The sequence below is a fragment of the Spermophilus citellus genome, assembly GCF_964194105.1.
Source record: "Spermophilus citellus genome assembly, chromosome: 8".
NCBI classification, from domain to species: Eukaryota; Metazoa; Chordata; class Mammalia; order Rodentia; family Sciuridae; genus Spermophilus; species Spermophilus citellus.
In genome coordinates, this window is record NC_138189.1 from 70,740,245 (window position 1) to 70,754,028 (window position 13,784).

Here is a 13,784-nt window from a genome sequence, read left to right on the forward strand (position 1 = left end):
CTTGACATCTGACATCTGTCTTAGTTCAGGTAACTTTAACAAATTACATAAACTTATGTTGGCTTATAAGCAGTAAAAATTTATTTCTCACTGTTTTGGAGGCTCTGAAGTCCAAGATTGAGGAAATGTTAGGTGCCAGAAGAGTCTATGTCTAGTGAGGACTGGCTTTCTGGTTTATAGACTGCTTTCTTTTCACTATGATCTCACAAGGCAGAAAGAGGAAAGGAACTCTCTATGTTCACTTTCTAAGGGCCTCATCCCACTGGCCAAGTCCTCATGATCTAATCACCTGCAAAAGGCCCTATTCATAATACCATCACATGGGGGTTATGCTTTCAACATATGAATTTGAGGGGAACACATTCAGTCTTTAGCAACTTCCTAGCCTAGTGAAAGAACTCTTGTGCATCAATAGATGAATGGTATGAGATATATATATATATATATACACACACACACACACACACACCATATATGTACATATATATGTATATATATACGGTATGCACAATGGAATATTATTCAGCTTTTAAAATGATAAAGGACTTTTTCTTTTCTGGAGGCTAAGACAACAGATTGGCTCCTGGACAAGTTAGCAAGCCCCTGTCTCAAAAAATTTCTAGAGATGATGTAGCTGAGTAGATTGAACTTCTAGGTTCAATCTTGGATCTAATTCCCAGTAATGAGAGAAAAAAAAGGAAGGAAAAACACATGCTACAACATGAAGGAAGCTCAAAGACAATATGCCAAGTCACATAAGCTAGACACAAAATTACAAACATGGTATGATTTCACTTATAAAAAGCGTCTAGAGTAATCAAGTATATAGAGATAGAAAGCAGAATGGTGGTGGCTAAGGGATGCAAGTAGGGAGCATGGGGTGTTACAGTTTCAGTTTGGGATGATGGAAGTTCTGAAGGTGGGTGGTGGCAATGGTTGTACAGCAACAGGGATGCATTTCATGCCATTGAACTGTGCGTTTAGAAATGGTTAGAATGGTACACTTTGTGTTGTGTATGTGTGACTTTAAGTAATCCCTTTTATTTTTTCTCTGTTTTAGTTTCCTTTTCTGGAAAATATAGATAAAGCTCGCTTTACCCAATACAGACCTTTTCCCCACATCACAATGTCAACCTTCCTTTACACAAGGCAGTTATAAGGATCAAAGAGAGAGCATACATATGAAATAGCTTTACAAGTAGCTTGCTAAGTTGCCCAGGCTGGCCTTGGGCACTTGGGCACTTGTAAGTGTCATTCTCTTACAATCCTCTTGTCTTAGCCTCCAGAGTAGAAAGATTCGTTCATTTTAAAAGTTGAATAATATTCCACTATTTATGTACTGTACCATTCATCTATTGATGGACAGGAGTTCTTTCCACTCTTTGGGATGGTTACAGAAATGAAATAATAGTAATCGTGTTACTATTACTATTGAGCTCATGTGTTAGTGCAAGAAGGTTTAGAGGAGAAATATTAACCCAATCAGTGCTTTAATTCCCTGATAGGGATTAACTGAGTGGTAACTGAGGTGGTAGGGTATGGCTGGAGGAAGTGGGAATTGAGGCATGGCTTTGGGTATATTTTTATCTGGCAAGTGGACTCTCTTTGCTTCCAGATCACCATGTGAGCTGCTTCCCTCTGCAGCACTCTTCTGCCACGATGTTCTGCATCATCTTGAACCCCAAGAAATGGAGCCAGACATCTTTGGATAGAGACCTCTGAAACTGTGAACCCTCAAATAAACTTTTCCTCCTCTACAGTTGTTCTGTTGGGTCTTTTAGTCACAGCAGCAAAAAAGCTGACTAAAACACATAGTAATGGGCTGAATTTATTAAGCACATACCATATGCCAGAGACTATGAATATTTAATCCTCACAATATATAATTGAGGTGGAAACCATTAAAATCTGTGTTGTATAGATGAGGAACTGATATTAGGGCAAATAAGTAACTTGTTGACAGTTATATGACTGGTAAGAAGTGGAATGAAAATTTAAGCCCAGAAAGTCTGATTCTGAAGCCCCAACTTGTAACTTAACAATGTTTCTGAATTAGCACTGCTTTTGTACTACAGGGTACATGAGTGCATATCTGAGAGATTTTTTTGATTGCCACAAATCAATCATGCTACTGTCATCTAGTGGGTAGAGGCCAGGGATGCTGCAACATCTTACAATGCATGGGACAGTCCTGTGCATTGTTTTGTTTTGTGTTTTTGTGGGGTTGGGGATTGAACCCAGGGTCTCATGCATGCTATGCAAGTGCTGTACTGTTGAGCCACATCTTTAGCCCCGTCCTGTGCATTAAAACAGAGAATTATCCAGCCCCAAATTTCAGTAGTGGTGAGTCTGAGACCCTCTGACCTATGCTATACCATTTTGCATCGGAGAGAGTATAATTGGTTAAGTTTGAAACTCGAGTATGTGTACACACAGACACACACACAGATATGTGTATATATGTATATATAAGTGCTTGACTATTCGGCATGCAGTTTTGCAGTGTTATTTATATAAACTCTTAAATATTAACATGGGTAGGTTAGATTAATTCTCCTGCTGGGCTGCAATGCAGAAATCTGTTTTCAGTTTGAATGTCTCTAAAGGCAACAGTCAGTTTGCTCAGAGGGAGCTAGACTAGAGGACAACACCATCTAAATCCGTATGCTACTGATATATATCTGAAAAGCTGTTTAAAAATTTATAGAGTCTAGATTATTTTGTTTCTGGGGTATTTGTGTTATCCAAGAAATAAGAAACACCAAGAAAGTGAAAAACAATATTTTTCTCAAATAGTTTGGATGCTTAAAACTTTTTGTCCATGAGATTACCTAATGAAACTTGGGAGGCTGAGGCAGAGGGATCATTAGTTCAAAGCCAATCTCAGCAACCTACTGATACCCTGTCTAAAAATAAAAAGGGCTGGAGATGTGACTCAGGGCAAAGCAATCCTGGGTTTAATCCCCAGTACCACAAAGGTGGGAAGAGAGAGATATTACCTGGTGAACTACCATTTTTGTTTTCTGTTCCTCAAATATATAGGTTCCTATATACTTCCTTCAATAATGCTAGGAATATACAATCTACTCCCTGTTCCCTGCCCTCCCTACCTAATTTTTGGAGACATTTTGTTTGTATGTCTTTATGACACCATTATCTTCATTTTAACATATTTTAATAATAAAAATGTTTAGTTTACTTTAATCATGTTTTTAGGTCAGTTGTTTTCTTCTGATATCAGTGAAGGTAACTTGAATTTGTCATTAATTTTCTTCATATCACATTTTAGGATGTTATTCTCATCTATAGTATTTAGAATTTTATTAAACTCAAATACTTTCTGAACTCTGCCTTTTCCTTTTCCCATTGAAATGTCTGTTGGTGGTACAGGTGGAGATATTTTAGGAACTTAGCTATGCGTCTGGAGTTCAGAGGGAGGATCTAGGCTGGAAAAAGAAATGTGGGGATGGTGACTGATATGTGTATGTGTGTGGTGGGGATTTTGGTGAGGTAGGGATAACTCCAGGCTTTTGGCTTGGGCACTTGTAAGTGTCATTCTCTATTAGGTAACACAGATGAGGTACAGGAGATGTTAAACTTCGCATATGTTGAGTTGAAGACATTTACTTAACTGGAACTGGAGATGATATAGATTATGTAGTCTAATTTAATTCTTTTATGGATGAGGAAATGGAAGTTCAGGAACAGCTAGCTTACGTGAGATTTCCCAGGGCATGTTCTGCAGTTTGAGGCCACCTGAAATTGTAGGGAAGACTATGTAAGTAAAAAAAACCTCTAGGTCACTGAATCTGGGCTGGACTTAGTCATCCTAGATATCAAAACAACAACAAAAAAAAAAACCCACAACTTTTTGTAGTCATATTGGTGCTCAAGCCAAGTGAAAATTCCTGCCTACTTTGGGGAAGAATTTAGTGTCCAGAGTAGGTTAACACTCTCCCAATATTGACCTATATTTATTTTGATTTCAGGAAACTTTAGACTGTGACGATAATAGGAATAGGCTAGGCTGGGCCTTTTTCAGGTGGAATAATTGGGCATCTGCATTGTAGCATTTATTGCATCTTAAAATGGTTGAATAGTTTGTTACCGTTGTAGATTCCTACTTGTGATTTTAAAATATTGTTTGAATTCCAAGGAAAGTTTGGGTACATGGAAGTAGGGTAAATGGAAGGGTGCTTAGAACAATAATTCAACTCTCTGAGAATCCCAGTGAGGCTCTATGATAGGTCAGCAAGTCTGTGATCTATCCGGAGTTTGATTTCTAATTAGCTACAGAATTTTAGGTAGATTGTTTCAACTTCTCTGGGATATAATTATCCATAAAATGAGGATAAGGGGGTCTACCACACAGAATTGTCAAAGGAAGTACATTTGGTTCTTGATCATTGTTTCCCTTCTTCATAATAACATTGAACCATTTAGCCAGCAGCCAAGTTGGTGTTGAAGATGTACTAAGGGTCAGTTTTAGATTTTCCACTATTTTAATCTCAGTTCCCAATAAAAAGACTACTTTCTGTCAAGTGAGAATGGTGGCCTGGAGTTGGGAGTGGGTGGTGGGAAAGCCTGGGAATGTTCTCAAAGGAAGAAGAAAGAAGCCAGTAAGTGTAGCAGTCCTGTGGTAGGGTTCCAGAATGATGTCAAGGATTCAAAGGAAGGTCTTGGGGTTTGTCCGAGGGATGCTGGGTTTCTGACTGCAGGCAGAAGTCTGTACCTCCCAAAAGGGAGCTGTGACTGTCAAAGGAGTCTTTCTCAATTTAACTAATGACAACATAAGCCTCTTTGGGTGTGACCCTTAGAAGTACTGATGACTCAGATGGATTTTCTCATCTAACTATTGAGAGGTAGATTTCAAGTTAGGCTTAACTTCATTCAAATAACATTTAAATGTTTTCAGACTTTGAGCCTCAGGAGTAATTGCTTAATGTTGGTAAATTAGAACACGCTTTTAAAAAATGCAGAGAACAAAATCAAGAACCTCCATCAACAAATCTGTTTCTTTCCTGCAGAGTGGGGCTCCAGACTCAAAGGCTCCTTTTCTGGGTTTCTACATCCACTGCCACATCCACAGCTAGTTCAAGTCCTTCTAACAATCCTACTGCACAGGATTGCCATGGGGTTAAATGGCAAACTGTGCCTGGCATATGGTTAACATTCAATAAATGGGATAGATTACCATTCTGTCATATAATATCCAAAGAAGAATGCTTATTTCTCATCATGGTTAATGTTAAAGTTCATCCAAGTAATTTCTGATGAGTGTTTTAGGAGCCAAGACATATTTACTGGGAAAAGGGGAATGCTATCAGTATACTTTGGTGAATGCTAAATGATCTTACTGAAGTTACCTAAAGGCTTTCTCTTAGCTTACTTCATTGGCAGGCAAGCTGACACAGGTATTAACTTAAGAAATCTATTTCTAAGTGAGTTAGAAGCTTACTGTAGTTACTGTATAAGGTAATTTATGGAAAAGAGGGAGAAACATAAGGTGGAACAATGCCTTCTGAGAAATCTTGTAGAATCCATAGCACAACTTGCCTTAAACAGATTACCATGATTCTCATAATTTGCATTGACACTGATGAGATGACTTGTCCAATAAGTGAAGCTTTTAGCATTTGACATATTATATAAACATTATTAATATGGATAAAAATCTATTACCTTGACATTTCTGAGCTTAAAATTTGCTCATTTGCTACATTCCACGGGGATCAGTGGTTCTTTCATGTTTTCTGAATATAACCGTCTGATATAAAGATCAACAATAGGGGCTGGGGACGTGGCTCAAGCGGTAGCGCGCTTGCCTGGCATGCTTGCGGCCCGGGTTCGATCCTCAGTACCACATACCAACAAAGATGTTGTGTCCGCCGAGAACTAAAAAATAAATATTAAAAATTCTCTCTCTCTCCCCTCTCTCTCCTCTCTCACTCTCTCTTTAAAAAAATAAAGATCAACAATATTTATTTCATGTACATGTGACCAAGGCAGTCAGAAAATATTTTTCTTTAGTAGTACCCCAACAATCATACTTATTTTTTCCATTTAAAGGTCTAAACTCACAGTCTGAACTCATTGAGCTTCATACTTAAGAAATTTCTAGACACTTTAAAAAGAGACCTTTTATCATGATTGATTTTCCTTTAATTTGAAGGTTAAACTATGTGGTGTTTAAGACAAAAAGATGGAAACAACAAAAGTTGATATTTGGCCCAATTTATTATTGTTGCATTTATAAGTACATTCTCCCAATTCTCTGCCTTAAATCCCGGTGATGCTTTTAAATTTGTAACACGTATCCATCTCTAGTTTCTTTATGCTGAAATGTTTGACTTCAAAATGTGAAGCATCTCTCAGGAAATAGTGGTAACATGTAGAATGAAACACTTGAAAGATGACAAAATTCACTGTGAAATGCTACTAGACATGTAACCCTTCATTATATCTGGAGTTCGAAATTTATGACTTTATACAGAATAGAAAAGGATATATGCCAGTTATATAAAATGTTATGCAATTAAAAATATGATATCTTAAACATTTATAGTACAAATTTTGAAAACCTGTAGATGAGTCACAAAATCTGAGAAATTATTGTGATGAAAATAATTGCTTTTGTTCTTTTCCCCTCATTTTCCATAAGGTCAACTTTTAAGATCTATGTCTGTATTACATGAAGTTAGCTTTTACCTACAGAACAAGTGGTAATAAGCCAATATGGCATGGCCCCCAAAGGTGATATTGAGGAAAATAGGATAATAAGAGAAAATTATTTAAAATATTAAAGTTTTTATTATTATTAGATGAAATCAACTGAAACCTGGTAAATAAGTTTTTAAGAAAATCAGGTTCTTATTGTTCTTTTACTTTATATCCAATAACTGCATCAAACTTAATGTTTACTCTTTTTTTTAAAATTTCCCGGAAACGTTGAGGTAAGAACCTAGAAGAAAGATACATAAAAATAATTAGGAAATAAACATTAAGTGCATTTGCAAAATATCTTCTTTTAAAATACTTTAATTTCTCCTGAATCAGGTCATTTTCCTCTTAGATAAGATTAAGAACTTTAACTCTGAGTTTGTATTATATATTTTTTCCTATTAAATTCATTTCCTTTTCAAAAGGGTAGGAGTGACCTGAATATTTTTTGTAAATATACATATACATGTATATACACACATACACACACACACACACACACACACACACACACACACACACACATATATACACATGTATATACACATATGTACTTATTTTTGAAGTTTATATTTATTTTTGAAATAAATATACTCCTATGTTTTTCAGAATATCTAAGGGAAGAGGCATGAAAAACAGAATAATTGAGATACTAAAGGGTTAAAAATAGGGCTGGGGATGTGGCTCAAGCGGTAGCAGGCTCTCCTGGCATGCTTGCGGCCTGGGTTCGATCCTCAGCACCACATACAAGCAAAGGTGTTGTGTCCGCCGAAGACTGAAAAAAATAAATGTTAAAAATTCCAAAAATAGGGACCCAACATGGCGGCCGGGGAGGAAACAGTATTTTCAGGATCTCCACAGTAACGCGATCAGAAAGACCCATTAATACACCTAGAATCTACCTACGGAGGAACCTCTAGCAAAATTCCGTGGAAAGGAGACCTGCCGGGAATCAGTAAGTTTATGAGAGGTGACAGTTTGTCCCAGATGAGTGAATCTTGGCCACGCGGTGCAGAGGTTCAGTCTCCCTGCCAGCCGCCGCTAAACGGCCGCCAGCGCCTGCCCGGTTCTGCAAACGGCCCCCGGCGGCCGGCCCGGCGTGGCGATAAGGGTCCCCACCTGCACAGCAAACAGCCCCCCCCCGCCCACCCAGCTCAGGAGGCGACGTGAAGGGAATCTAACCAAGCCTTTATGAAATAGCGAACTGGGCTGCGTACGGGGGTTGCTGAACTGCTGAAACTGGTGCTCAGAGTAGCGGCTTTAATAGAGACTTTGCACAGCTTGTTAGAGCTCCTTTCACCATTAGTCTGTAGTGGACCACCCGGCCAAGCAGCAGAAAAAAAAACAAAAAGATTGAAAAAGAGATGCTTGGCTCCCAGACGCTTTCCTGTTCAGAGCCGCGGGCGCTTTGCGCCCATATGCTTCCTCTTTCACTTTGCTCCCTGCAGAGAAGCTGAATGGGTAATCAGCAGTGGATCTTAAGTACCTGAGGCAAAGAAAGCTCAGTACACCCTGCCCTTTTTTTTTTTTTTGAATATTGTATATACAGGGAGAGTTAGTGGACTGAAATTGTTGGCTGGGCTGGGGTTTCGGGCCGAAAATCCACTCCGCGGGAGCCGCCATTTGCTTTCGGCATGCTGCCTTGATGGCCCTGTCTACACTGTCCAGCAGCCACATCTAGAGACTGGAACTGGGCTGCGTGCCGAGCCCTGTCCTCTGAAGGCTGGACCACGGCCTCAAGCGCCTCGGTCGCCTGTTCCCTACTGCACCTTGGGGCAGAGCCTGCTCTGGGGTCGTTGGGCACCCCCCTGCGAGGGGACCCGTGCTCTGGAGGAGGGGGTTGGAGAGCCGCGGCGGCAGCCGCTTGGGCCCTGGGAGCTAGGCACCAGGCCGAGGAGCAGCGGAGGCCGCGGCGGCGCTGCTAAGGTCGTGAACAAGCGTGGCGCCCAAGAGCGCGGTTATCGCTCCCACCAGGGCTGACAACAGAGGTCCCTTGCACCAGCTACCAGGGGAGTTGCTACCTGAGGGCAAACAAATTCGCTGGGGGTCCTCAGCCCCAAGCCCTACAAACGTAGGGTCCGAGGGAGGAAAACAGAAAGGGTGTGCCCAGGCATCCTTGAAAACAGGGCTCCCAGGAGCAGCAGACCCGGCGTGTAGCCAGTAATGTGGTAAGCATCACAGGCGAGTGGGGCCTGGATTGAGGAACCACAAGAGAAGGACCTAGGCACTCAGGACTGGAGACTCGCACAGTCTGGGAAGAAGAGCTGAGGCACAGTGATTGGTTCCCACCCATCAAGAGGAGAAGCCTGGCCCAGTGGGCATAGCTCCACCTACTGGAAGAGAAGTTAATCGAGCTCTATGACTGCATTTATTATTATTATTATTTTTTTTAATGATTATTATTAGTTTTTTTTTTATTTTCACTTTTTGTAGTTGACGTTGTTGTTGTTCTTTAACTTTCTTATCAATGGTTTCATTTTTTTTAATTCTTTTTATTCTATTATTATTACTATTTTTTTTAAACTTTAATTTCCATTTTTTAATACCATTATAATTTTTTTTGTTTGTTTTAAATTTTTATTTTTTCGTTTTTTCTCTCTTTCTTCTCACTTTTTTCTTTTGTCTATTCATTTCTTTTCAACTTTCTTATTCCCCCTCTCTTGAACCCCACCTGCATACACTCACTCTCTTTAGTGACTTCTTCCCTTCCCCTCTAATACCTCTCCTCCCAAGCATCAAATAAATTTATAAGAGTAAACAGTAACTCAGCAGTCAAACAGAATAAGAAGTATCATGAGCATAAAAAAGCAAGGAAGAAAAGGAGTACAAACAATGCAGGACAGCCTAAATATTCAGGAGGACCTGGAGTCATCAGAAAAATGGCCATATAAAGAACTCAAGGAACACCTTAGACAGATGGAAAGGAACCTTAAAGATCACATTGAAAAGGAATTACAAAAACAGATAAAAGAAGAAGTTAAACATCTTTATCAGGAGATAGAGATTATTAAAAAAAATCAAACAATAATTCTAGAAATGAAGGAAACGATAAACCAAATTAAAAACTCAATCGAGAGTATCACTAACAGAGTGGAGCAAGTAGAAGCCAGAACGTCAGATAATGAAGACAAAATATATCAACTTGAAAAGAGTCTAGCCAACTCAGATAGGCTGGTAAAAAATCACGAGAAAAACATCCAAGAGATTTTGGATAACTTAAAAAAACCAAACTTACGAGTCATCGGGATAGAGGAAGGCACAGAGATTCATGCCAAGGGAATGAATAACCTGCTGAATGAGATAATTACAGAAAACTTTCCAGAAATAAAAAAGGAAACAGATATACAAATTGTAGATGCATACAGGACACCGAGCACACAAAATCACAGTAGACCAACGCCAAGACACATTGTTATGAAGCTATCCAATATACAGAACAAGGAGAAAATATTAAAAGCTACAAGAGAAAAGAGACAGATTATATTTAGGGGTAAACCAATAAGGCTGACAACGGATTTTTCATCACAGACGCTGAAAGCGAGAAGATCCTGGAACAACGTATTTCAAACACTGAAAGACAATGGATGCCAACCAAGAATTCTGTATCCAGCAAAATTAAGCTTCAGATACGACAACGAAATAAAAATCTTTCATGATAAACAAAAGCTAAAAGAATTTGTAGCCAGAAAACCAGCATTGCAAAGCGTCTTGAGCAAAACTCTACACGAGGAAGAAATGGAAAACAATAACCAAAACCATCAGCGGGAAGTGCCTCGGTAAAGACAGAGGAAGGGGGGAAAGCTAACCATGGAGAAATAAACTAAATTAGGGGGAAAAAAAAAAGATAAATAATCAAACATGGCAGGAAGTACAAACCATATATCAATAGTAACTCTAAACGTTAATGGCTTAAACTCTCCAATAAAGCGACATAGGCTGGTAACATGGATTAAAAAAACAAATCCAACAATATGTTGCATCCAGGAGACTCATCTGATTGGAAAAGACATACACAGACTCAAGGTAAAAGGTTGGGAAAAAATATACCAAGCACACGGTCCTCATAAGCAAGCAGGCGTGGCCATTCTCATATCGAATAAAATCGACTTCAAGACTAAGCTAATCAAAAGGGATAAGGAAGGACATTATATACTGTTAAAAGGAACCATTCACCAACAAGACATAACAATTATCAATATTTATGCACCAAATAATGGCGCTGCGACGTTCATAAAACAAACTCTCCTCAAGTTCAAGAATCAAATAGACCACAACACAATAATCATGGGTGACTTCAACACACCTCTCTCACCATTGGACAGATCCTCCAAACAAAAGTTGAATAAAGAAACTATTGACCTCAATATCACTATCAATAACCTAGACTTAACTGACATATATAGAATATATCAACCATCATCAAGTGGATATACTTTTTTCTCAGCAGCACATGGAACCTTCTCAAAAATAGATCATATATTATGCCATAGGGCAACCCTCAGTAAATATAAAGGGGTTGAGATAATACCATGCACTTTATCAGATCATAATGGAATGAAACTGGAAATCAATGATAAAAGAAGGAAGGAAAAATCCTACATCACATGGACAATGAACAATACGTTACTGAATGATCAATGGGTTACAGAAGACATAAAGGAGGAAATCAAAAAATTCTTAGAGATAAATGAAAATACAGACACAACATATCGGAATCTATGGGACACAATGAAAGCAGTTTTAAGAGGGAAATTCATTGCCTGGAGGTCATTCCTCAAAAAAAGGAAAAACCAACAAATAAATGAGCTCACACTTCATCTCAAAGCCCTAGAAAAGGAAGAGCAAAACAATAGCAAATGTACCAGAAGGCAAGAACTAATCAAAATCAGAGCAGAAATCAATGAAATTGAAACAAAAGAAACTATTGAAAAAATTAACAAAACAAAAAGTTGGTTCTTTGAAAAAATAAATAAGATCGACAGACCCCTAGCCATACTAACGAAGAGAAGAAGAGAGAGAACACAAATCACTAACATACGGGATGAAAAAGGCAATATTACAACAGACGCTTCAGAAATACAGAAAACAATTAGAAATTATTTTGAAAACCTATATTCCAATAAGATAGAAGAAAATGAAGACATCGATAAATTCCTTAAGTCATATGATTTGCCCAGACTGAGTCAGGAGGAAACTCACAACTTAAACAGACCAATATCGATAGATGAAATAGAAGAAGCAATCAAAAAACTTCCAACCAAGAAAAGCCCAGGACCGGATGGGTATACAGCGGAGTTCTACAAAACCTTTAAAGAAGAATTAATACCAATACTTTTCAAGTTATTTCAGGAAATAGAAAAAGAGGGAACTCTTCCAAATTCATTCTATGAGGCCAACATCACCCTGATTCCGAAACCAGACAAAGACACCTCAAAGAAAGAAAACTACAGACCAATATCTCTAATGAACCTAGATGCAAAAATCCTCAATAAAATTCTGGCAAATCGGATACAAAGACATATCAAAAAAATTGTGCACCATGATCAAGTAGGATTCATCCCTGGGATGCAAGGATGGTTCAATATACGGAAATCAATAAATGTTATCCACCACATCAATAGGCTTAAAGATAAGAACCATATGATCATCTCGATAGACGCAGAAAAAGCATTTGACAAAGTACAGCATCCCTTTATGTTCAAAACATTAGAAAAAATAGGGATAACAGGAACTTACCTCGACATTGTAAAAGCTATCTATGCTAAGCCTCAGGCTAGCATCATTCTGAATGGAGAAAAATTGAAGGCATTCCCTCTAAAATCTGGAACAAGACAGGGATGCCCCCTATCACCACTTCTATTCAATATAGTTCTCGAAACACTGGCCAGAGCAATTAGACAGACGAAAGAAATTAAAGGCATAAAAATAGGAAAAGAAGAACTTAAATTATCACTATTTGCGGATGACATGATTCTATACCTAGAAGACCCAAAACGGTCTACAAAAAAACGACTAGAACTAATAAATGAATTCAGCAAAGTGGCAGGATATAAAATCAACACACATAAATCAAAGGCATTTCTGTATATCAGTGACAAAACTTCTGAAATGGAAATGAGGAAAAACACTCCATTCACAATAACCTCAAAAAAAATAAAATACTTGGGAATCAACCTAACAAAAGAGGTGAAAGACCTATACAATGAAAACTACAGATCCCTAAAGAAAGAAATTGAAGAGGAGCTTAGAAGATGGAAAAATATACCCTGTTCATGGATAGGCAGAACTAACATCATCAAAATGGCGATATTACCAAAAGTTCTCTATAGGTTCAATGCAATGCCAATCAAAATCCCAATGGCATTTCTTGTAGAAATAGATAAAGCAATCATGAAATTCATATGGAAAAATAAAAGACCCAGAATAGCAAAAACAATTCTAAGCAGGAAGTGTGAATCAGGTGGTATAGCGATACCAGATTTCAAACTATATTACAGAGCAATAGTAATAAAAACAGCATGGTACTGGTACCAGAACAGGCGGGTGGACCAATGGTACAGAATAGAGGACACAGAGACTAAACCACAAAGCTACAACTATCTTATATTTGATAAAGGAGCTAAAAACATGCAATGGAGAAAGGATAGCATCTTCAACAAATGGTGTTGGGAAAACTGGAAATCCATATGCAACAAAATGAAACTGAATCCCCTCCTCTCGCCATGCACAAAAGTCAACTCAAAGTGGATAAAGGAGCTAGATATCAAATCAGAGACTCTCCGTCTGATAGAAGAAAAAGTTGGCTCCGATCTACAGATTGTGGGGACGGGCTCAAAATTCCTTAATAGGACACCCATAGCACAAGAGTTAGTAACAAGAATCAACAAATGGGACTTTCTTAAACTGAAAAGTTTTTTCTCAGCAAGAGAAACAATAAGAGAGGTAAATAGGGAGCCTACATCCTGGGAACAAATTTTTACTCCTCACACTTCAGATAGAGCCCTAATATCCAGAGTATACAAAGAACTCAAAAAATTAGACAATAAGAAAACAAATAACCCAAT

General features: G+C 38.3%; 1 protein-coding gene across 1 annotated transcript in view; it reads right to left on the bottom strand.

Annotated features, from left to right (window-relative positions):
• Positions 1 to 6,473: 6,473 nt before the first annotated feature.
• The window catches only part of HSD17B11 (hydroxysteroid 17-beta dehydrogenase 11), a 35,724-nt gene continuing 28,413 nt past the window's right edge, over positions 6,474 to 13,784 (bottom strand). The window contains exon 7 of the mRNA XM_081304268.1: positions 6,474 to 6,961. Coding sequence (XP_081160394.1) covers positions 6,871 to 6,961 — 91 coding nt within the window. The 3' untranslated portion in view covers positions 6,474 to 6,870. The remainder of the gene's footprint in view (positions 6,962 to 13,784) is intronic.